Below are 21,977 nucleotides of genomic sequence, written 5' to 3'. Positions count from 1 at the left end.
GAGAGAAATATAAACGAAGTTTTTCTATAAGTGTTATACTGTTTCTGTCTTCTAAGTAAATAGTAGTAGCTTGTTTCGAAAATTTGTCTATGATGGTTAGAAAACTATGTTTCTTAATTACGTAAGTGTCCATGTGTATTATCTCATTCGTATCTGTGGGTGTTTCCGTTATAAAGAATTTCGGTTTATATGGTTTTCTGTCGTATTTACCTCTACAACAAATATCACAATTGTTAATATATTTTTGGATAAGTAGTTTCAAATTTTTGAAGTATATTGTATTTTTTAAACCCTGATAATTTTCATTTATCCCCGCATGTCCAGTTTCTTCTTTATGATATTTTTGAATATATCTGTAAGCTTCTTCCTCGTTTCTCATATCTTTAGCATGATATGAGCATCTGTAGAATTTTACACTACCATTAAATAATTCTATTAGCTTCTGTTGCACTATATTGTAGTCTGAATCTGAAATTCCTGAATAAATTCCTACTTTCCCCGTTTTTATAAATCTTCTGAAAATGTCCGACATGAATCCACTCCTAATATCGTCTAGACTTACAAAAATTTTTCTTTTATTGTCAACTATTCTAATTTCTTCCGTCTTACTTTCTGTCAAGATTATTTGGGTATAAAAACGGTTAACGACTGAGTCTAATATGGGAAAATGATCGTTCAGTTCCTCTTCTTGAGAGTGAATAGTTGTACTTATATTGTCTAAGTCAATTTCCCTTGTATTTTCATCTACTGCACAAATTTCACCAGTATCTGCGTTAATTCTACTGAGAAAATCGGCTAGAGTATTCTCCTTGCCTTTGATATACCCGATGTTAATATCGTATTCACCAAGTTTGAGTAACCAACGTTGAAGCCTAGGATTTATGTCTTTTCCTTTATATTTTGTTTGTAGCCATTTTAGTGGTTGGTGGTCTGTCATAAGGTCAAAGTTTCTTCCATATATGTATGGCCTGAAGTAATTTACTCCCCAAACGATAGCCAACAACTCCTTTTCTGTTGTTGAGTATCTTCTTTCGTGTTCATTTAGGGTTCTACTTGCGTAACTGATAGGATGATTATCCTGTGTTATTACTGCGCCTATTGCGAATTCGCTGGCATCTGTTGCTAATTTAAATTTCCGTTTAAAATCTGGGTATTTAAGGATGGGTGTATCGATTAGTAGTCTCTTAAGTTTGTAGAATGCATCCGTATATTGAGGGTCATTTTTATTAATCTTGGTGTTCTTTTTTAAATATTTTGTCAAACCATGGGCAATTTTAGCATAGTCTTTTATGAATTTTCTATAATATCCTGTTATACCTAGGAATGATTTTATCTGTTTCTGATTTTCTGGAAGTTTTAGTTTTTGGATAGCCCCGATTTTGTTCGGATTAGGTTTGATTCCTTCAGTGGTAAGAATGTGTCCTAGATATTCGGTAGATTTTGCGAAAAAATTGCACTTATCAACTTGAATCTTAAGATTATGTTTTCTAAGAGCATTGAAAATTTTCTGTATACTATCCTTATGTTCTTGTATTGTGCTACTGAAAATTAAAATATCGTCAAGATATACAACACATATTTTGTTGATATACTCCCTTAGTACTGAATTAATCAATCTTTGAAAAGTAGCAGGAGCGTCCAAAAGGCATACGAACGAATTCATAATGACCTAATGGAGTAGAAAATGCTGTTTTCTTCCTATCTTCCTCTTTAATAAGGATTTGATGAAAGCCTTTGGCTAAGTCGAGAGTCGTGAAGTATTGTGCTCGACCAAGCTTTTCTAAAATTGTATCAATATTTGGGATGGGAAATTTATCACTGACAGTTATTTCATTCAAAGCCCTGTAGTCTATTACTATTCTCCATTTTTTTTTCATTGAATTGTCCGACTTCTTGGGCACAATCCATAAAGGAGAATTGTATGGAGATATACTTTCCCTAATTATCCCTTGTTCTAACATTTCCCGCATTTGTTTATTGATTTCTTCCTCATGGATCTGAGGGTACCTATATATCTTCGAATATACCGGTTTGTTAATCGTTGTCGTAATTTCGTGTCGTACTTCATGAGTGTGAGTAAGTAAGTTACCCTCTTGGAAAAATAGATCGGAATTTTTTTGAATAAGTTCCGTTAAAAATGTTTCTTCTTCTTTGTTCATATCATCACGTTTTAATCTATCTAAAATGTTATCTGATTGTATTTCTAAGGTTTGAATTTCTTCTAAATTGTATGGACAAGAATCTATAAATTTAATTTTATTGCCGTTTATTTGTAAGAAGTCTTCCTCAAGGTTTATGATTGCTGAAAAAGCTTTCAATATATTCTGTCCTATTAAAGCATCGAAATTTTTACCATTAAAGTTGGTTAATTTCCAGCACATAAGATTGTCTTCTTTAAATTCCCTAGGAAGGGGTGTGATAATTTCCTCGTCAATACAAAATTTACCATTTATTGTATTAAAGAATATGGGTTTTTCTAGTTTTGTCCTTTCAAATGTTGGTAATAATTTTCCGTTAAGCAATGAGGTCGTTGATCCTGTATCAAGTAAACATTTAATGTTCGTGTTTCCTATACTTAATTCTACTATCGGTAAATGAATCTTTGGGCTTGACACTGAAAATTTACCTCTCCTGTATTATTATTCTCGATGTGGTCTACTTCCATTGGGGTAGGCCCATTATTATTATGTCCAAGAGTTCTGTTCGAGTATTGGGTTCGTCTTGATTGCTGAGAATTATTTGTGTTAAAGAAAGTTTGTCGAAATTGAGCAGGATTGTTATTTTGACGAACTTGAGAAGGACTATTATGTGAATTTTGGGGTGATTGGTGTGTAAAAGTTTGTTTCTGTTGGTATGTCTTGTTCTGTCCGTTTTCGTTATGGTTTCCCTGTTGTTGGAATCGCTGATGTGTATTATATGTGTATTTCTGAAACCTATTGTTATATTGTCTTAGTATCCCTGTTTCTTCCAAGACGTAGTAAGCTTCCCTAAGGGTGGATATATTCCTACTATAAATAATGCTAGCCAAATTTGGATGTATACCGTTCAAAAATGTTTTTAGTACAATTGATTCGTTTGTAGGAGGTGAAAACTCTATGGGTTTATTGATGTCAAATTCATACTTAGTATTTAATTTGTCTAATATATTTTTAAGATTTTTAAAATATTCGCTTACATTATTGTAGTTTTTTATATTAATCGCCTGATGGTAAAGGTTGTGATACCCTTCCTTGATGCCAAAGTTTTTTATTAGCTCTTCCTTTATTCTTTCCCATGTTGATTCTGGTCCTAGGGCCCTTACCACTTGTAGAGTACGTCGACTGCGCCACTAACGAGTCCGAGGGTTCCGTAAGTAAAAAAAAATTACTTTTATTTATCAGTTCATTTTACAAAATGAATCCAACCTGTTCTAGAGCCCAGTTAAAACTAAAGCTAAAGCTACAAATGTAATACTTATAAACTAAAATATTATTTAGAAGTTCAGCTGACGTCTGTTGAAATAAGTATTGCAAAAAAATAATAATTTCTTAAATTGTTATTATTGCGGAAACATTGTTAAGTGAAAAAAAACAGTTTGTCGAACTTTGCAGTTTATTGACATTTGAGTTCATTAAATTGCTACTATTGCGAAATATTGTTAAATGTTGAAAATGCAGTTTATTGACATTAAATTGCTACTATTGCGAAATATTGTTAAATGTTGAAAATGCAGTTTGTTGACATTAAATTGCTACTATTGCGAAATATTGTTAAATAAAGAAAATGCAGTTTGTTGACATTTGGGTTAATTAAATTATTGTTCCCAATTAATGGGTAGGGAGTGTGTTGAGTTATTGGAATGGGTAGTTGACGTAACTCGCGAGTTCCAGTAGTATTGAATGTAAGCGTTCGCCTTCAGCGTTTGATGTAGGATGATTGTTTGGTGTTCGTGCATGCTCGGCAATATTTGTGTGATTACTTCCTCAAGTATTTCATGAATGTTGCTTTTAAAAGAGGTTGTATATCATTCCATGTGCGTGACTACCTCTCGGAATGCACAGAGAGAACGTACAGTTAGTAACATAAATAAGTATACAGGAGCCTGATTTATGGAATTGTTTGACGCTAACGCTTTCCTTAATATGTAATCAAAATATTTTAGACATGGTAATTGTGTACTCCCAGTAGTAAGCTTTCATTTAGCTTTAAATTTTAGGTACCGTTATCCACGCTCTGCTTTGTCTTTGATGCCAGCGAAATTTATGTCACAAAAGTTAGTATACAGCAAACGATTTTTCAGTTAGCATAACATTTATTTTTACCTGTTGATTAAAAACGTTAAATCTATTAAAAGGAAATAATTAAAGTGAGTATAAAAATTTAGGGAAGTACGTTTTGTATTAATTTTTGCGAGATTTTTAGTAATAGCACCAAGAGGAAAAGAGCTTTCTGATGATATAAAAAAACTGATTATAATATATCACAAGGAACATAAATCATTGCGAGAAATCGGTCGTTTGATAGATAGGAGTTTTGCTACAGTTCAAAAGATTGTGAATAAATATAAAAGTGCGGGAGGCACCACTAATAAAGAGCGTTGTGGGCGTCCGCCGCTCTTAAGTCCCAGAGAAAAAAGCTTAGACGTGCGGAAAATCAGGACAAACCCCAAAATAAGTGCGAAATCTGAGGTTGAAAATGAGCCTGGAAAAAAATTTAGCACCCAAACTATTCGCCGGGTTTTGCATAGTGCTAGTTATCTAGGGCGCAATGTTAGGAAAAAGCCTTTCGTGAGTAGTGTCAATCGGAGTAAAAGGATTTCATTCGTAAAAGATCATGAAAAATATGACCAAACGTTTTGGAACCAAGTCATATTTTCTGATGAGTGTAAGTTCAGTATCTGTAGATCTGATGGCCGTGAAAAAGTTTGGAGAAAAGTTAACGCGGAATTGGATCCAAACAATATGACCGGCACTGTGAAGCATGGAGGGGGCTCTGTGATGGTTTGGGGATGTATGGCTGCAAACTGGGTTGGAAACTTGGTATTTCTCGAAAATATTATGGACCGATATGATTATTTAAATATTTTGAAAAATAATTTAAAAGAAAGTGCTACGAAATTGGGCCTTGGAGGAACGTTTATCTTCCAGCAGGATAATGACTCCATGCACACATCCAACATTGTACGAGAGTGGCTGTTATACAATGTGCTAAAACAGCTGAAAACACCGCCACAGTCCCCGAATACCAACCCAGTCGAACAATTATGGGAACATTTAATGCGGCAAATACGTAAACATCCGAACAACTTAAAAATGTCCTTCAAGAGAAATGGAATAAAATACCACCAGCTGTAACTGAAAACTTGGTGAAATCAATGTCATCACGACTTAAAGCGATTGTAAAGTCTAATGGTTAACCTACCAAATGCGAGGATTTAATTTTAATTATGTTTTTGATTTTAGAAATTAATAATATGATGAACTCTATACTTACTTTTGAGACATGAATTTTTATAAAGTTTAATATAAAAAGCTTTAATTTTGTTCCTTTTTAAAATTTTGTCATTATTTGGATTAAATATGATTTTTGTATATCATTAATGTAAACAAAACACAATTTTGTTATAACTTACGTTGTTTGAAGGAAAATTGAAAACGTCTCCGGTGTATACTTACTTCTGTTGCTAACTGTAGGTTCGAACCTCGGTGAAACACCAAAATTAAAAAAAAGTTTTTTTTAATAGCGGTCGCCCCTCGGCAGGCAAGGGCAAACTTCCGAGTGTATTTCTGCTATGAAAAAGCTCCTCATAAAAAAATATCTGCCGTTCGGAGTCGGCTTGAAACTGTAGGTCCCTCCATTTGTGGAACAACATCAAGACGCACACCACAAATAGGAGGAGAAGCTAGACTAGTTGTTTATCGTCGGTGCTGTTGCTTGTCTATAACTCCTGACTTCTGATGTTTCTGCTGAATGTACTGATTCGTTGAAGCTGTTGAAGATTTGTCTTGTTAGTGCGTCTGCTACAACATTCTCCTGTCCAGGTTTATATTTAAGTGTTGTTCCGTATTCTTCTATTTGGTTGCTGTAGTTGCTAGCGTCAGTTTGAGGTCGAATCCTGTTTGTTTTTTTAGTTTATTTTTAATGTTTCTACCATTTTAAGTGTTTCTTCATCAAGTTCGATGTTTCCTGTTGAACTCTCGTTCTTTAAAATGTTGCCATTTTCACCGTGTAAATAAATGGCTAAAGGTTTGCATATTTGTGCAAAATTTTTTACAAATTTTCTATGGTATCGGGCTAGGCCCAATAATGATCTGAGTTCTTTCAAGTTCGTTGGCTCTTTGTATCCGTCGATCACCTCTATTTTTTTGGTTCTACTGTTATTCTTCCATTTTTTATTATGTGCCCTAGGAATTCAGTTAGCTTTTGTAAAATAATTACATTTTTCTTCTAAGATTTCCATGTTGGCTCTGTGTAGTGTTTGTACTATATTGGTGATGTCTTTCACGCGTTGCTCAGGTGTGGCTGAGTATATCAGAATATCATCTATATATACATATGCACATATACCAATGAAGGGTCTCAAGATGTCGTCCACGCATCTTTGGAATCTGGAGGGGGCATTTTTTAGTTCGAACGGTAGTCGTGAAAATTCATATTTAGCACCGGTTTTTGTCTGTCTTCTGGTTTTATCATAATTTGGTGAAATCCTGACTCTAAGTCTAAAGTGTTGAAATAACTGGCTTTCCCTAAATTCTGAAGTGTCGTAGTTAAGTCTGGAATAGGATATCTATCAGCTATAGTTTGTTTGTTTAATTTTTGGAAGTCTATCACCATTCTTCGTTTAGGTTGTCCATCTTCTGTGGTGCCTTTCTTTGAGACTGTCCAAATAGGTGAGTTCTATGGACTTTTAATAGGTTGTATGCTATTGTTTTCTAGAAGTTTCTGTATTTCTTTGAAGGGTAGTGAAGGGTAGTATATCATTTTGATAGTTTTGTTTCATTAATTTTTTTTTTTCTTATTCAAATCTTTTTCTGCTATTGTATAGTTTAGCTGTCACTTTCCAAGTGGTTGGACACATTCGCGAAACTACAAAGTGAACGATATGAAGTGTTACCTATTCAAAACACCATAACTTTTTTGTGTGAAATTAGTTTTAATTGATTTCAAAGACAAAATTGTTCAAAAATGATTACAATTTTAACATATGTTCACTTTAGCTCAGCGCATCCATACTACCATATTTTTTAGTCCTCACCTTGCTCTCCAAAATGGACCAGATGGAATAGTCCATCGGATTCGCGTCTGGCGAATTCGAAAACCATTGTGTGGACGAAATGAAGTGTGGAACATGATTTTTTAACCATTCTTGGTTCAAACGACCTTTATGAGACGGTGCCGAGTCCTGTTGGAACGTCCATGGTCTACGACCGAAATGTTTGCGTGTCCACGACTCAAAAGCAGTTTCTAAAACATTTTGCCGATAATAAGTCGCATTCAGTTTGACACCGGGCTCGATAAAAACGATTGGAGAGCGTCCATCAGCGGTCACTGCGGCCCAAACCATTACTTGTGATGGGAAATTGCTTCGAGTGGCTATGCATAGGCTCAAATTCTCGTATGAGCGTTCGGTCAAGTAAACACGATCGTTTTGACTGTTTATGAACTGCTCAATTGGGAAATTTTTTTCATCAGAAAACACAATGTTAGGAAATTCGCCACGTTCGTGCAAGCGCAACAACCCCTTTGCTTTTTCGCATCAAACTTTTTTTTTGCTGGGGTGAAAGATTGTGTGCTTTTTGGAGCTTGTAAACCTTGTCCTTGAGCTCATTTTTCAATATGCGTCGAATGCTGTCTTGCGGTATTTTCAGTTCTTTAGCTATTTTTCTTCCACTTCGACAAGGATTCCGTTCAAGTCGAGCCTTCACTTTCCGAACCATTGCTGGCTTGTTGCGGTTTTTTTTGGTCCACCTCCATAGCGTTTTGCAATGCTACCAGTATCATTGTAACGTTTTATAGTGCGATACACAAACATTTTATTCACTTTGAGGTGACTGAGCTTACGAACAATGGCTGGTTGTGACTTTCCAGCCAAATATAACGCAATCACACTATTACGTTTGAATTCCATCAGGGGGGGAAAAAATTAAACAAAACTGAGACCCAAATGCTTTTGATGGCTTATAAACAATGTATTGAATTGTCATTAGAACAATATTGTCGTTGATGTCATGAGCTATTTTACAGATACAAGTTGAAGTTGGTAACACTTCATATCTTTCACCCTGTAATAGAATAGTTGACTAGATTCACTTTAGCCTTTACTTTCTTGAAATTATTTTCTCCTAATATTATATAGAAATCTTTAAGATAATCTATTTCGAATAATTAAATTTCATGTCCTATTAGGTTAATTTTTCTTTTGTGTGTTATTATTGAGATTTCCTCCGTAAAATGCTTTTAACATATTTATAATCTTTTTTCGCATAACTTCTTGTGGCACCTTTGTCTATTAATATAATATATTCATGGGCTTACCATCTGGTACTGTCCTTTGGAGTGTGGGTAATCCGTGATGCTTCAGCATCGCTGGCTGGTTCATTGTATAGCGACTGTGCCTTGTTCTTCTGAAAGTTGATTGATTCGTTCCCGTTTGGTTAGTTGCTGAAATGAGGAATCATTTCGATTTCTCGATTTCTTTTTTGAGGAACGTATGTATTGATTGAGTCGATTCCCTATGAAGGGATTTTAAAATGCTGAACGTGGTGGTGGCTTTGAATGTTAGGTAGGTCTCCTGAATTGTGCAGATGATAGGTCTACTTCCATGGCTTTTGGTGCACGTGGTTGATATTGGTTTCTTTGGAGGTCTCCATTGTGGTTTTGTCGCGCTGACCTCATTCTTGGTATGAATTCAAGTTGATGATACTGTGAGTCGTGCTGCATTGTTCATGCTATTCCGTATGCTTCTGTTAGGCTAGTAAAACTGCGAGAGTAAAGAGCGTTTTTTGTGTACACCCTTTTTGGGTATTTGGCCGAGCTCCTCCTCCTCCGACTCCGAACGGCAGATATTTTTATGAGGAGCTTTTTCATGGCAGAAATACACTCGGAGGTTTGCCATTGGCTGCCGAGGGGCGACCGCTATTAGAAAAGTGTTTTTATTAATTTTGGTTTCACCGAGATTCGAACCAACGTCCTCTCTGTGAATTTCGAATGGTAATCACGCACCAACCCATTCGGCTACGGCGGCCGCCGCTCAATATATTATATGTAGTTATGAATATTCCAACTACCTTTCACTGTACTTCTTTACTTAGAGCGTTGACTACGTACTCACTTTTGTGCGCCATTTAGATTTTTTAGAGAACAAAATTTAATGACTGGTTCAGCTCGTCGTAGTATGCATGAAGTTGTAGGTTTTTTTGTCTCACTTTCATCACTTGAAAAAGAAAGTACGTTCAGTGGTCGTTGATCGGTGTATGAATCATCTAGTCTTTTGATGATTGCTTCAAAGTTATGTTTAGTGTCGTTATTGATTAGAATTTGGGCTACTCGTCCAGTAATTTTTCCTCTTACCGTTATGAGGGCTTAGGTGAAGATGTTGTCTATTTGGAACTGTTTTATGGTGTCCATTAAGGTGCATGCTATTTTTCTCCAGCTTCGGTACTCATGGTAGTCTCCAATAAATGTATGTAATGTTTTGAATATATTTAGGTCTACTTCCTGCGGTGTATTACAATAGCATATCTGCTCCTGGATTTCTGGGATAGCGTGTCCTTGTTCAATTTTAGCTTTATTAATCTTTTTTGTAGGTTGGTAACATATTCCTGTAGGGCTGTGATTTCTGCTTGCGATGTCATTTTAATTATTATTTATTACTTTTTTATATTTTTGTATAGGATTTATATCCTCCTTTATTTTATGAGACTATATTTCTTTGAGCGACCGATATAGGATTTTATTAACTAATTCGTTTTTTAGATGGCCGGCCCACGTTGGGCGCCAATTAATACTCTTCGTATTGAAAAATACAAAAAATAGATTTTTTAGTTCTGTCAGTATGTTGGATCAGAAGGTTTTTATTTATTATTTTCCTCAACAACTTAATGCTAGGAATATATAGTGACAAAAGACGTTATATGTTAGGTTGGCTTTGCTATATATACTAATGATAAGCTACAAATAAAGTGAAGTTGCAGATAACGTGAAGTTACAGAGAAAGTGAACTTTATACGAATGCTAAGTTAAAGATAAAGTGAAGCTACAATAGTTGCTGCATGATGGCGTGCTACAAAATTGTGTTATTCTGTTTTTGAGCCAGAGATAGGCATGGTGTTATCATGTTCACGGTTAGGGTATTAGCTCGCGCGTTAAATATCCGTGAATGAAACTGAAAATGGAGACGTGGTTTTTAATACTGAAGAACGTTGGCTTAGTAGAGTTACAATGCTAAAAAGAGTATACAATCGTTCTTGGATATAAAGAGATATATACGCCTTTCCTCATTTTGCTGATAAAGAATGGATGTGCGATTTTGGGTTTCTTACCGATATGATTCAGCATCTCATTAATATCGAACTTCAAGGCAAAGAACAGTTACTTCACAATTTATATGATAAAATTCAGGGCTTTGGAAACAGCAAAAAAACGCGTTACTACTTCTCAAAAATACGCGTAATATGTAGACAGTTAAAAAAATTTCCGCTTTTGATAAAAAATTCAAAGCGAATGATGCTTCGGTTCGGAAGTACGTATGTTTCCGAATAAATATTCTTCACCATAAAATTAATCAAAAATGACCACCGATGTACAATTATAAAGCTGCTTTCGTGTAGCTACTTCATCAATTCCGGCTGATATTGATCAGCTTGTATCGAAAAAACAGGGCTGAATTTCTCATTAAAAATTTGAAGAAAATTCCTTTTTGTTGTTTATTGGTATTTTGCATTATACTTTGTATAAGAAATCTTTACTCTTTTAATGTTATAATTTTTTACTCTATTGCTTACTATAACTAAAGTTTTGTGAATTATTAATAAGTATTATTTTATGTGCGCCCTTCAAAAAATTTTAAGATTTAAATTAGTCCGTTGGTCAAAAAGGTTGCTCATCCCTATTTTAGCATATTTTTTAATATGCATATTTATATATTATTACTATTGCTTTGGATAGGAACTTGTACGAAAGACACCATATGCCTCTTTTTTTAACACGCTTTTATTAGCTCGGGTTGTATGTATGTACCTTCTGCTCAAATATGAACGAGACGGTATCAATAAAACGGTCCGCGGATGACATATGGGCAAAAATAAATTTTTTGTTTTTTGGTAGGACTGTTATAAGCTTACATGGATAATTTCAGCGTGATATGTCACATAGTTGGTTTTCTGTGCTACTGTAAACAAGTCAAGCTCGAGTGTGTTCTTCGAATTCTCTTTTATGACTTCAATTGTCTCAAAATGTTTTCCACGGAGCGGCAACTTGAGCTTGGGAAACAGGAAAAAGTCACATGGAGCCATATCAGGCGAATACGGTGCTTGCGGAACGATATTAACATTATTTTTGTTCAAATAATCGCGAACAAGACGTGATGTGTGAAGAACCATGACTTGTTGTCCCACAATTCCTTCCTTTTAAGACGAATGTTCTCGCGCAAACGCTTTAAAACGTCTAAATAATATTCAGCGTTAACCGATTTTGCGATTTGTGCGATTTTCTAGCACAATTTCCTTTACTTTTCCGATGTTTTCGTCGTTTACTGATGTTGCTGGACGACGTTCATGAGGCAAGTTTTCTACCAATGTACGACCCTCTTTGAACGTTTTGTACCACTGGAAAACACGTGCACGCTATAGAGCAGAATCTCCATAGGTCGTCTGCAACATTTTTAAGGCGTCTGAAGCCGAAATTTTGTTGGAATAACAAAATTTCAAACAAATTCTCCATCCATCCATCCATCCAATCCATCGTTAAATTCGAAGAACACACTCGAGCTTGACTTGTTTACAGTAGCACAGAAAACAAACTATGTGAAATATCACGCTGAAATTTGCCATGTAAGCTTATAACAGTCCTACCAAAAAACAAAAAATTTATTTTTGCCATATGTCATCCGCGGACCGTTTTATTGATACCGCCTCCTTCATTTTTTAGCAGAAGGTATGTATGTATGTATGAATGAATGAATGTAACGGAATCTTTCAGCTTAATTTTCACTGGCTTCTAAAAATTTGATCGACTTGGAATTTTGCACACCTATCAAGGACCGATGACAATGCAATAATTTGATAAAAGTTTTCCATTATCCTTATTAGGATTGCCAGGACTAATATTTTCTTTTTTAGATCTTCTGTAGAAGAGTAAGAAAAACAGAGCTGACGCGCGGTCTGCGCATGCCTGCACTCACCGAGTTACTCTTACTGATTTCGTTAGTCTACGACTTACTCTTTCGAATTCGAACTTGCTCGGGCACGCGGCACTGTAGTACGAATAGAAGGCTAAAACGTCAGGGTAGTTGCATTCTCACTTTGTATAGTCTTTACACATGCGTAGATACTACAAGTCTCATACACGCAAATTTACTCTATTCAATTTTCATATAAGATGAAATAATTTTGATATAAGATGTAATTTTTTTAATTACAATAAAATAATAAAAACATAAATTTTGAAATTATTTTACGGAACAAAATTTTGGCAAGTAAAGAAGGAATTTATCATGACCATAAATTCATTTATAAAATTTTATCGATTAAAGTACAATTCACAACAAAAATGAACTAAAAAAACCGAACTGGAATTTTAGATCTCGTTTTGATTCTGTCAATATAATCCACGGTCTCCTTTTTCTGTGCTGAGAGTATCTATTCTATGTCAAGGCCAATGCTGTCCTATCTTTGGACATATAGTCGGTAAAGAAGGAATTAAATATAACACAATTAAATCGGACTATAAATCACTGACTAAATGAAAACAATAATTTTCATTCAGAAAAACAAGGCTCGACCTTCAATCCATGATCTATATGGGAAAAAGTATGTAACATATTGATTATGTCAGTATATTTTGTTGTTACCTCTCCGTTTCAGGAGTGGGGTAGCCGTTTGTCAGGCTCTCCACGAAATAAGTTCTTCATCTCGATTACTTCTTTATCACGTCCGATAACTGCATAGCTTTTGACTCACAGTCGATAAGAAAGGAATTAAATATATATAACACGAATATATCGAATCATTAATTCACTGACTGCAATGATAACAATGATTTTCATTCATAAAAACGAATCTCCACCTTCAATTAACTATTTAATGGAAAAAACTGTTGAATGTTAATTATGTCAGTATATTCTGTTGTTATCTCTATATTTCGGGAGTGGGTAATTTGCGCGCCCGTTGCCTTTCTTGGATAGGTAGGTAGGTTTGGCAGCCGCATCGCACATAGAGACAACGATGCCACTTAGACCACGGAATGGGTCCGTTGTGAGCCGCGGGGGCTGGGCTACATTTCCCTTTCCATATTGAACCATCCCGAGCTTTTGACAAAGCGTAAAAGGTTGTTGATACCTAAAGTAGGATTTTAAAAATCGGTTTCTGCTTCTGGCTAGAGCCGGGCATGTGCAAAAAAGGTGTTGTTTCCAATTCCTCCTCATTTCTGCAGCTACGACAGAAATCATGCGTGTATACGCCTAATCTCCTGGCATGATTTCCTATGCGACAATGTCCTGTGAGGGCCCCTACTAAGGTCCTGATTTGAAGTCTACTCAGTTTTATAATACTCTTGGACTGACGTAAATTTAACCTTGGCCATGTTTGCCTAGCAATTTCACAGGTGTTAGCGCTAATCCATCTCTGATTTGCAGAATTGATTAGTGCGTCCTTAATGAGAAGCTTACAAGTTGCGAGAGGTATCTCCATAAAATTACTTATGTCTGGCATACAGGTACCTTCTCTTGCAATTTGGTCTGCCCTACAGTTCCCTGGTATATCTCTGTAGCCTGGGACCCAGCATAATATTATACGATATTGTTTGGCCATCTCATTTAGAGATTGGCGACAACGTAAGACACTCCTTGATGTTGTTTGGAATGCATACAGGGCTCGTAGGGCAGCTTGGCTGTCTGATAGAATGCAGATATCCGTCAATGATATTCTGTTTATCTCTAACCATTTTAAGGCTTCATGAATAGCGTTTATTTCCACGCTACAGTGATCCGGTAATTTAAAGGATTCACTAATAGAAAGCTCTTCGCAAAATAACCCTGATCCTACACCGGTGTCCATTTTGGATCCGTCCGTGTAGATCTTAACGGGTATGTTGGGTGTTGGATCTTCTTCAAGCCATTCCAGTCTAGAAGGGATTTTCATTAGGAAATTCCTTTCGAAGCAAAGAATGGGAGGGTGATAATCACAGTCACTGGGTATATTCGTGTAGGAGTCTAAAATAGTTAAATGCCCATGTGTGACAGTTCTCCATTGTGAGCTCGCTTTGAGCCTTAAAGCGGCGCAGGCCGCTGAGTATTTGCAGAAGAAATCTAGGGGTGGCAGATGTAGCATGATGTCCAAAGCCATGGATGGTGTGGTTTTCATGGCGCCACATATTGCATATTGCTGGCGCCGCTGATCTCTGCACCTTATTCAATAAATTAGAATAGGTTTTTTTCTGCATAGCACACCACCAGACAACATTTCCATATAGAAGAATGGGTCTGACGACAGCAGTGTAGAGCCAATGAGCAACCCTAGGTTTAATTCCCCAGGTCTTACCTAAAGCTCTCTTACAGGCATAAAAAGCTAGGTTCGCTTTCCTGACTCTTTCTAAGATGTTTGACTTCCAAGTCAGTTTCCTATCTATGATTAGTCCCAAGTACTTGGTTTCTTCCGAAATCACAAGAGCTTCCTCTTTGAGCATAATTGGACTTAGCTGAGGGATTCTGTGTTTCCTAGTGAACAATATGAGTTTTGTTTTGTCTGGGTTGAGTCCTAGACCACACTTTTCTGCACACCTAGAAAGTATATCTAGAGCATTTTGTATTAGGTCTCTTAATGTAGATAAAAATTTACCAGAGACCGCAATAACAACATCGTCGGCGTAAGCTATCACCTTACAGCCCACCGATTCCAGTATTAACAGAAGTTTATTTGCAACTGCGTTCCATAAAAACGGTGAGAGGACTCCACCTTGCGGTGTACCTCTACTTACCCATCTCCTGAGCACCGATTCTCCTAGTTCCGCTTCAATGATTCTGCTATTTAGCATTTTGCCAATGAAGCCTACCAAACCCGGTTCTACCCTAAGATTAGTGAGTGCTGCAGTAATTGCCCCCCCTTCAACATTGTTAAAGGCCCCTTCAATATCAAGGAAAGCGGCTAAAGTAAATTCCTGTTTGTGCAGTGAACTCTCTGCCCTGTAAATAAGGTTATGTAGAGCTGTCTCTACCGATTTCCCTTTCGTGTAGGCATGTTGTGACGTAGAGATAAGATTTCTATCTATAGTTAGGCTTAAGTGAAATTCCATCAACCCTCCAAAGTTTTCAATAGGAAGGAGGAGAGAGATATCGGTCTTAAGTCTTTTGGATGGATATGTGAGTTTCTACCAGCTTTTGGAATGAAAACAATTTTGACTTGTCTCCACTTAAGAGGTATATGACCGTAGAGAAAGAAACCTTTGAAGATTGCTAGTAGCCCGTGTGCTAGATATCCGGCGGCCTTTTGCAGTTCCACCGGGTAAATACCATCTGGGCCCGGTGATTTAAAAGCTTTGAAACTTTCAATCGCCCATAAGAGCCGATCCTCAGATATAGCATCTATTCTGACTTCACGACAGTGTACTGTATCTTCCATGTCATGCCCAGTAATGTCTGAGCAGCCTGGAAAATGAGTGTCGAGTAAAACTTCTAGAGACTCTTTACTGGTTGTAGTGAAAGTACCATCACTTTTCTGTAGCAGTTCCCAATTTTGAGGGCTTCCCGCTAAAATCTTACGAAGTCTGGAGGCCTCAGTTGCCCCCTCAACCTCTTCACAAAAGGATTTCCAAGATTGCCTTTGGGCATTTCTGATTTCCTTCTTGTAGATTCTCAAAGCATCTTTATAGCCTTTCCAATCTTCATCGAGACGTGTTTTCTTTGCCTTATTAAAAGCGCTTCTGCTTGTTTTTTGAAGCTTGCTTAGCTCAACCGTCCACCACTTAGGCTTGGGTTTACCCCTCAGTCTTCTTATGGGACAGGCTTCCGCCAAGGCAGCATTCATGTTGTAGGTAATCTTGTCAACCAAATTTTATAGTCCTTCTATGCTTTGTGGTACCACTGATGGACATGTTCCTAGGGTAACCCCGATACAGTCTATATACCTTTCCCAGTCTGTTTTCCTGATATTTCTACCAGGCTTAGGTTTCGGTAGATTTTTGCTAACCTCAAACGAGATATATCTATGATCACAGAAGGAATGTTCTTCCAAAACTTTCCAGTTCCTAATTCTGTTAATAACGGAGTCAAAAGCAAAAGTAGCGTGTAACACTTCCTGTCTATTACTAATGACAAAAGTAGGTACCTTTATTGCAAATCTGTAGTTTAGTACCTATCAGATAATCAAAGAGACACTCACCTCTAGCGTTAGTATCAGTACTGCCCCATATCTCGTGATGCGCATTTACATCCGCACCAATAATTAGCTTTGCGCCAAGCTTCTGCGCCTGCGCTACCAGATCTTTGAGTATTAATCTCGGTAGCTCCTCGTGGCCATGTGCAAGGTAGCAGGAAGATAGCCACATCCGTTCATTTCCCGACTCCAGGCTGAGGTAACCGTTTCTCAGGTTCCTTCTCCGAGAACGAAGTTCTTTCTTCCGATTACTTCTGTATGAAGGTCGATAACTGCATTGCTTTGGATTTTCAATCGCTAAAAAAGAAATTTAGGATTCCAAAATAGCAATCCGAACCCGGCATACACAGATTTTTTCACGTAAACTCATAAAAAATCAATGATTTAACATAACTAAACTTAAAATTTCTACATTAAGTAAAGTGTTAGGAAGTTAAAAAAAATAGTTTAAGAAAACTAAAAAACACACTTTTATTGCTAATCGAACTAAAAAGTAGAAAATAAAAAATAGTTTAAAAAAAACTAAAAAACACGCTTTTATTGCTAATCGAACTAAAAAGTAGTAAATAAATTTTAATGACAAAGAGACCTATAATGAAGCAATAGCAAATCGAACGATCAGTCATAATCAACTACCTCAGAACAGAATTATAACAAAAATTAAGATACAAATAGAAAAATTCAAATTAGAGTTAAAAGCGTGGGATGCATTTTGCTTCACTTTCATAACCTTCTGTACATAGGTAGTTGCCAATAGAATGATTGTAATATTTACTATATCTACTTAGTCCTACCATAAGTTCTGTATAAGTTAAGTTCGTTATAGATATGAAAATATAATACGTTTTTTAATGAAGTTAGTTTTATTTAATCATGAAAATATTAAAAAAAATTCAAATTATCATTCGAGATGGTCACCATTTGCTTTTACACAAGCTTTCAAGGGATTAGGCCATTCAGCTATTGCAGCACGCACGGTTCTCATGGATATTGACGTCGCTGCTCGAACCAAAGACTGTTTGAGGCTCTCCAAATTCTTTTGAGGTCTTTGACAGACCATGTTCTCCAATTCTGACCATATATTGTAGTCCAATGGATTTAGATCTGACTTCCAGATGGCCTATATTCCGTGGCTATGAACACAGGAATATTGTTTTAGCCACTGCTGGGTGGTTTTTGCCTTATCGGCTAGAGCGGAATCTTGTTGGAAGATCCAACGCTTTCAATTGAAGAGAGTACTGCTGAACTGCTTCACTGTGTCTTCTAAGACATCCTGCTGTACACTTTTGCCCTGGTCTTAAGAGTTTATATACAGTTAGAAGGCCGAAAAGAAACAAATTTTCGAGAATTCGTTCTGAGAAAACTTTTCAATTTATTGATCTAAAAATTTGTCCGTTTTGTTATGTTATCTTTTAACTGTTTTTTAAGTTTTAGTATTATTAAAAATATTTATTTGGAAATAAACTACAGCTGATCCTCCGGGAGCTCCTCTGAAAAAAAACGTTTTGCGGTGACCACTATATCTCTGAGCTGGATCCTCTGAAATTAAAAAAACCAAACAGATTTCTTTAAAGTAATGTTGAATCTAGTAATTATTCGAAGAAATAAACAAACTACATTTTTTTCACAAAATGGAGGTTTCCCAAGAAAAAAAAATTTATTTTCGACCAAAATTTCGGCCTTAAATTGTAAAAAAATAATATTTGTCGGTGAGAAAAAATCTTCGATTAAATACTAAAAAATACATTTAAGTAGCTCGTTTTAAAATTTGAGACTAATCGGTTTAGTCGTTTTCGAGTAATGTTGGTCACCGACTTTGAAAACACCATTTTGAGAAAAACGCGTTTAAAGTTTGAAAAGCACTTTCAAGCACTTTGAAAGGACTTTGCAAATCTGCTCGTAACTTCGAAGATATTCACCGGAACGATATTAAATTTTCTGTGTGTATTTTTAAATATATGCACATTAAAAAATACAATATATAAAAAATCGATTTTTTTTTCTTAATTCTAACTGTATTTAACCCCTTAACCCCTTTTTTGTAGAAATGAAGAGATGTAACGCCTTTACAGAACGTTCTCCACCAAACCATTACGGAGGCTGGGTGGTGGCCACGCTGAAGCCTTAGAACAACATTTCTTGCGTCTGCAGAAGTTTTAGCATACACTTTGTGGTTTTGCTTATTAAAAACGTTCTACAGTGAAAACTTTCTCATCTGTGAAAAAAATATTTTCGTGAAGCTGTTGTCTGTAACTTCAGACGTTTGGGAAAATGATCGTGCGGTAAACAAACGATCCCAAAACATTAAGTTTTTCTCAGTAATTCGTTGCACTTTTACTACACGTATGTAATGCAATCAGTGTAGGGCGATTATCTCTAGCTCCCCGCTTCAGTGTTAACAAGCGAAATTTGCCACTAAACTGAGGATAATTTATGAGTAGACAATACATGCGAACAAAAGCAAAAATACGGAACTTTTTTCTGTGAATTTGTTCTCTCCGTATGCATTGTAAAATTTGTTACAGAATTTATGGCAAAATTAAATATAAGAGTGAAACAAATAATGCCAGAATTGCGTAATACAAAATTTAAAATTATCTAATGCACCACAAAAGCGCGCGAAATAAGCCAAAGCGAAAGTCGTGGCTTAAAAAAAATCACAGGGGCGTCGAAACGCGTCTTTATTGATTAAATGGTATTTTTCAATTACAATCTTGATATGCTTACAGCTGGTATTTATAATATTTTCTTATTATACCTATTGCTAATAGTTGATTCACTTACAATACAATATTTGGTGAATCAACGAAATACGAGTATTACTTATTCTAAATTTCGTAAATTATTTGCATAAGTGTCGTTGCACTCATTTCTTTACAAGCTAATTGTGTCGCTTGTGAAATGCGTTAGTGCCATGGCACTTATTTGGTTGGGTATCGAGTTACGATTACCAGTCCACTTCAATTGTATTTTCTTTTGGAGTAGAATGGTTGAGTGTGGTAACTCGCGCGTGTCGTCAGCATTAGAAATTGATCTAAGTATTTTACAACCTTATGATTTTTCATTCCAAAAACATTATTAAAAACAGAAACTTTCTGATCACTGGTAAACCGGAAATGACGGACCAAACCAAATTAATGCGTGAGTGCAAGGTGTCCATCCGAAAAGTGGACTAGTCAATGTGTCGGAGGGCTGGCGAAATTTTGTAATAGCGCCCGAGAAGATAGCAAATACCGGGCTGCAAGAGTTCGAATAATAGTAAAAAATGATAATTACATATTTATAGAATTTTAAAATGATAAAGAGAAACAATATAATTGTTCAATTTTCATTTATTTGGGATGGATACGTATGATTAGTCAAGTGTGATTTGAAATTACATCAATCCTGAATTGTCGTGCATGACGAGTATTAATTTCATCAATGACTACAAAAAAGCATTAGGGTGAGAAGTATGTGTTCAAATTGTCGAGAAAATTCATAAGTTAGAGATATATGTAAAATCACATGTGTAAAAATGCCTCCATCAGGGCTTTCACTTCACAGTGGCATTAAGAATGTGATAGGAGCTTTGCTCTGATAATTGTCGAATATTTCTATCATCAGTAAATATGATATGATCGGTCAAATTACTGTCATGGTTGTTGCAGGCTAGTTAACGTTTTTTTTTTAATATTTTATGAAACTCATTACGTTTATTTAATATTTGGCTTGAATTTTCCATTCGAACTAATTTCTATGTTCTTTTGCAGAATTTTTCAGGTCAAAGTTTTTAAATTTACCGTACGCACATTAAGTTCAGCATTTCTACGATCTAAGAAATATACGGAATAGGCCCAATTTTTTACGAATAAAAATTTGATGTGGCACTTTCGACCAAAAGGACAAATACGGCGTAAAATCGATTAAACAATTTCAAACTAAGACTCCCTTGGATAGCATGGACAAGAAAATGTCTTCATCGCAGCCGCGTATTTTGAAAAAGAAACATTTCCGCGTAAAACATCAAAAAGTAAAGCTTTTTAGAGCTAATGAACCGATTTTAAGTGTTTTCATGTGGGGTATTAATCATACGGTAAGAATCACCGCTATTTTTCCACACATCTTTGTTATATTTTCCATTAATGTTCTCTTTGTATTTGACATTTCACACAATTCTAGATAAATGAACTAAGTCATGTTAATATTCCTGTTATGCTTTTGCCGGATGATTTTCGAGCATATTCAAAAATCAAAGTTGATAATCACCTGTTTAATAAGTATGTAAAAAGCTTAATTGTAAATATTCATCCTGATTTCCTGTTTCCTACAGCTCTGATATAAAAATATACATATCAGAGCTGTAAAGTTTATATTGCAATTAGTAATCAAAATGATTTAACTGACATAATTATTAAATTAATATATTTTTAAGCCAGGAACTAGTAATCGATTAAAACACTGGTGGACAAAATTGTGTGTTTTAAAGGGTTCCGATATATTTTTGCGCGCTGTACAATTCTGGATTTAAAAACAATTACATCGGATTTTGAGTCAACGACCCCAAAAATCCCCCAGTAGTTATTTTTATAAGCTAAGCTCATAATAATTCGCGATTACATCGTAATAACAGCACCTTGAAGTGTTAACCCCATATCACTCAAAGTCTTTTTTTTTTTAATTTGCGTATATGGCTATTATATAAGTAGTCAGGGTTTTGAGCAAAGGAGGGGTGAAAAGATAAAAAAAAACCGTTTTATAGAAATTCACACACATTTTTTTCAAAACCATGACGGACACCTTGGACCTGAGTGTTCAGCGCACAAAAATACACCGGAAACCATTTGTAACAAAACAAAAACCCATGTAGACCTGCGTAATTAAAAATAATCAAAAAACAATCATGATTTCTTCACATTAGCAGAAATAATAAAAAAAATTATCAAAAGATATAATTTGATTGCTATTAATTTTCCCTCTTTATTTGCCTTTGAAACATAGGGCCGCTTGAGGTCTCAGTTGTAGAATAATTTTCTTTTCTCTAAATCCAAATCCGACATGCAAGTAAATCAAATACAATTTTCTTTCTATTAAACTTCATTTCTCTTGTCAGCTGTTAATGCTGAGCGTGTTAACAGAAATGATTGGATCGGTGTCTTCACCTGAATATCTAACTCCCTAACTGCCAACACCTCATGTGGACTGCCGTGTGACTCTACCAGCCGGATCAGCGATTCTCACGATGTCGGACTTCTTGGGCTTGGTATTGCTTACACGCGCTTCCGTTGTTATTCTACGTTACTTGAGCTGCGCTTCTTATTTTTTGCTTTTGTTGTGGCTTGCGCTGCGTTTATGTTATTTAGTTTAGGTTGTCTTTGCTGTCTACTGCTGTAGTAGGTTAACTATTCTCCCGTTAGAATAGGAGACGTCCAC

At 35.8% G+C, this 21,977-nt stretch overlaps 1 protein-coding gene across 2 annotated transcripts in view; it reads left to right on the top strand.

Moving 5' to 3' along the window:
- Window positions 1-21,977, top strand: part of LOC129249943 (phosphatidylinositol 5-phosphate 4-kinase type-2 beta) — a 136,434-nt gene that overhangs the window by 38,277 nt on the left and 76,180 nt on the right. For both annotated transcript variants that reach the window (XM_054889606.1, XM_054889605.1), the window contains exons 2-3: window positions 20,318-20,640; window positions 20,727-20,824. In XM_054889606.1, the coding sequence (XP_054745581.1) occupies window positions 20,506-20,640; window positions 20,727-20,824 (233 nt within the window). In that variant the 5' untranslated portion in view covers window positions 20,318-20,505. The remainder of the gene's footprint in view (window positions 1-20,317; window positions 20,641-20,726; window positions 20,825-21,977) is intronic.

This window comes from Anastrepha obliqua, chromosome 6 (assembly GCF_027943255.1).
Source record: "Anastrepha obliqua isolate idAnaObli1 chromosome 6, idAnaObli1_1.0, whole genome shotgun sequence".
Lineage (NCBI taxonomy): Eukaryota > Metazoa > Arthropoda > Insecta > Diptera > Tephritidae > Anastrepha > Anastrepha obliqua.
Note: the sequence above shows the minus strand (reverse complement) of the source record. Positions and strands in the feature narration are given on the sequence as shown.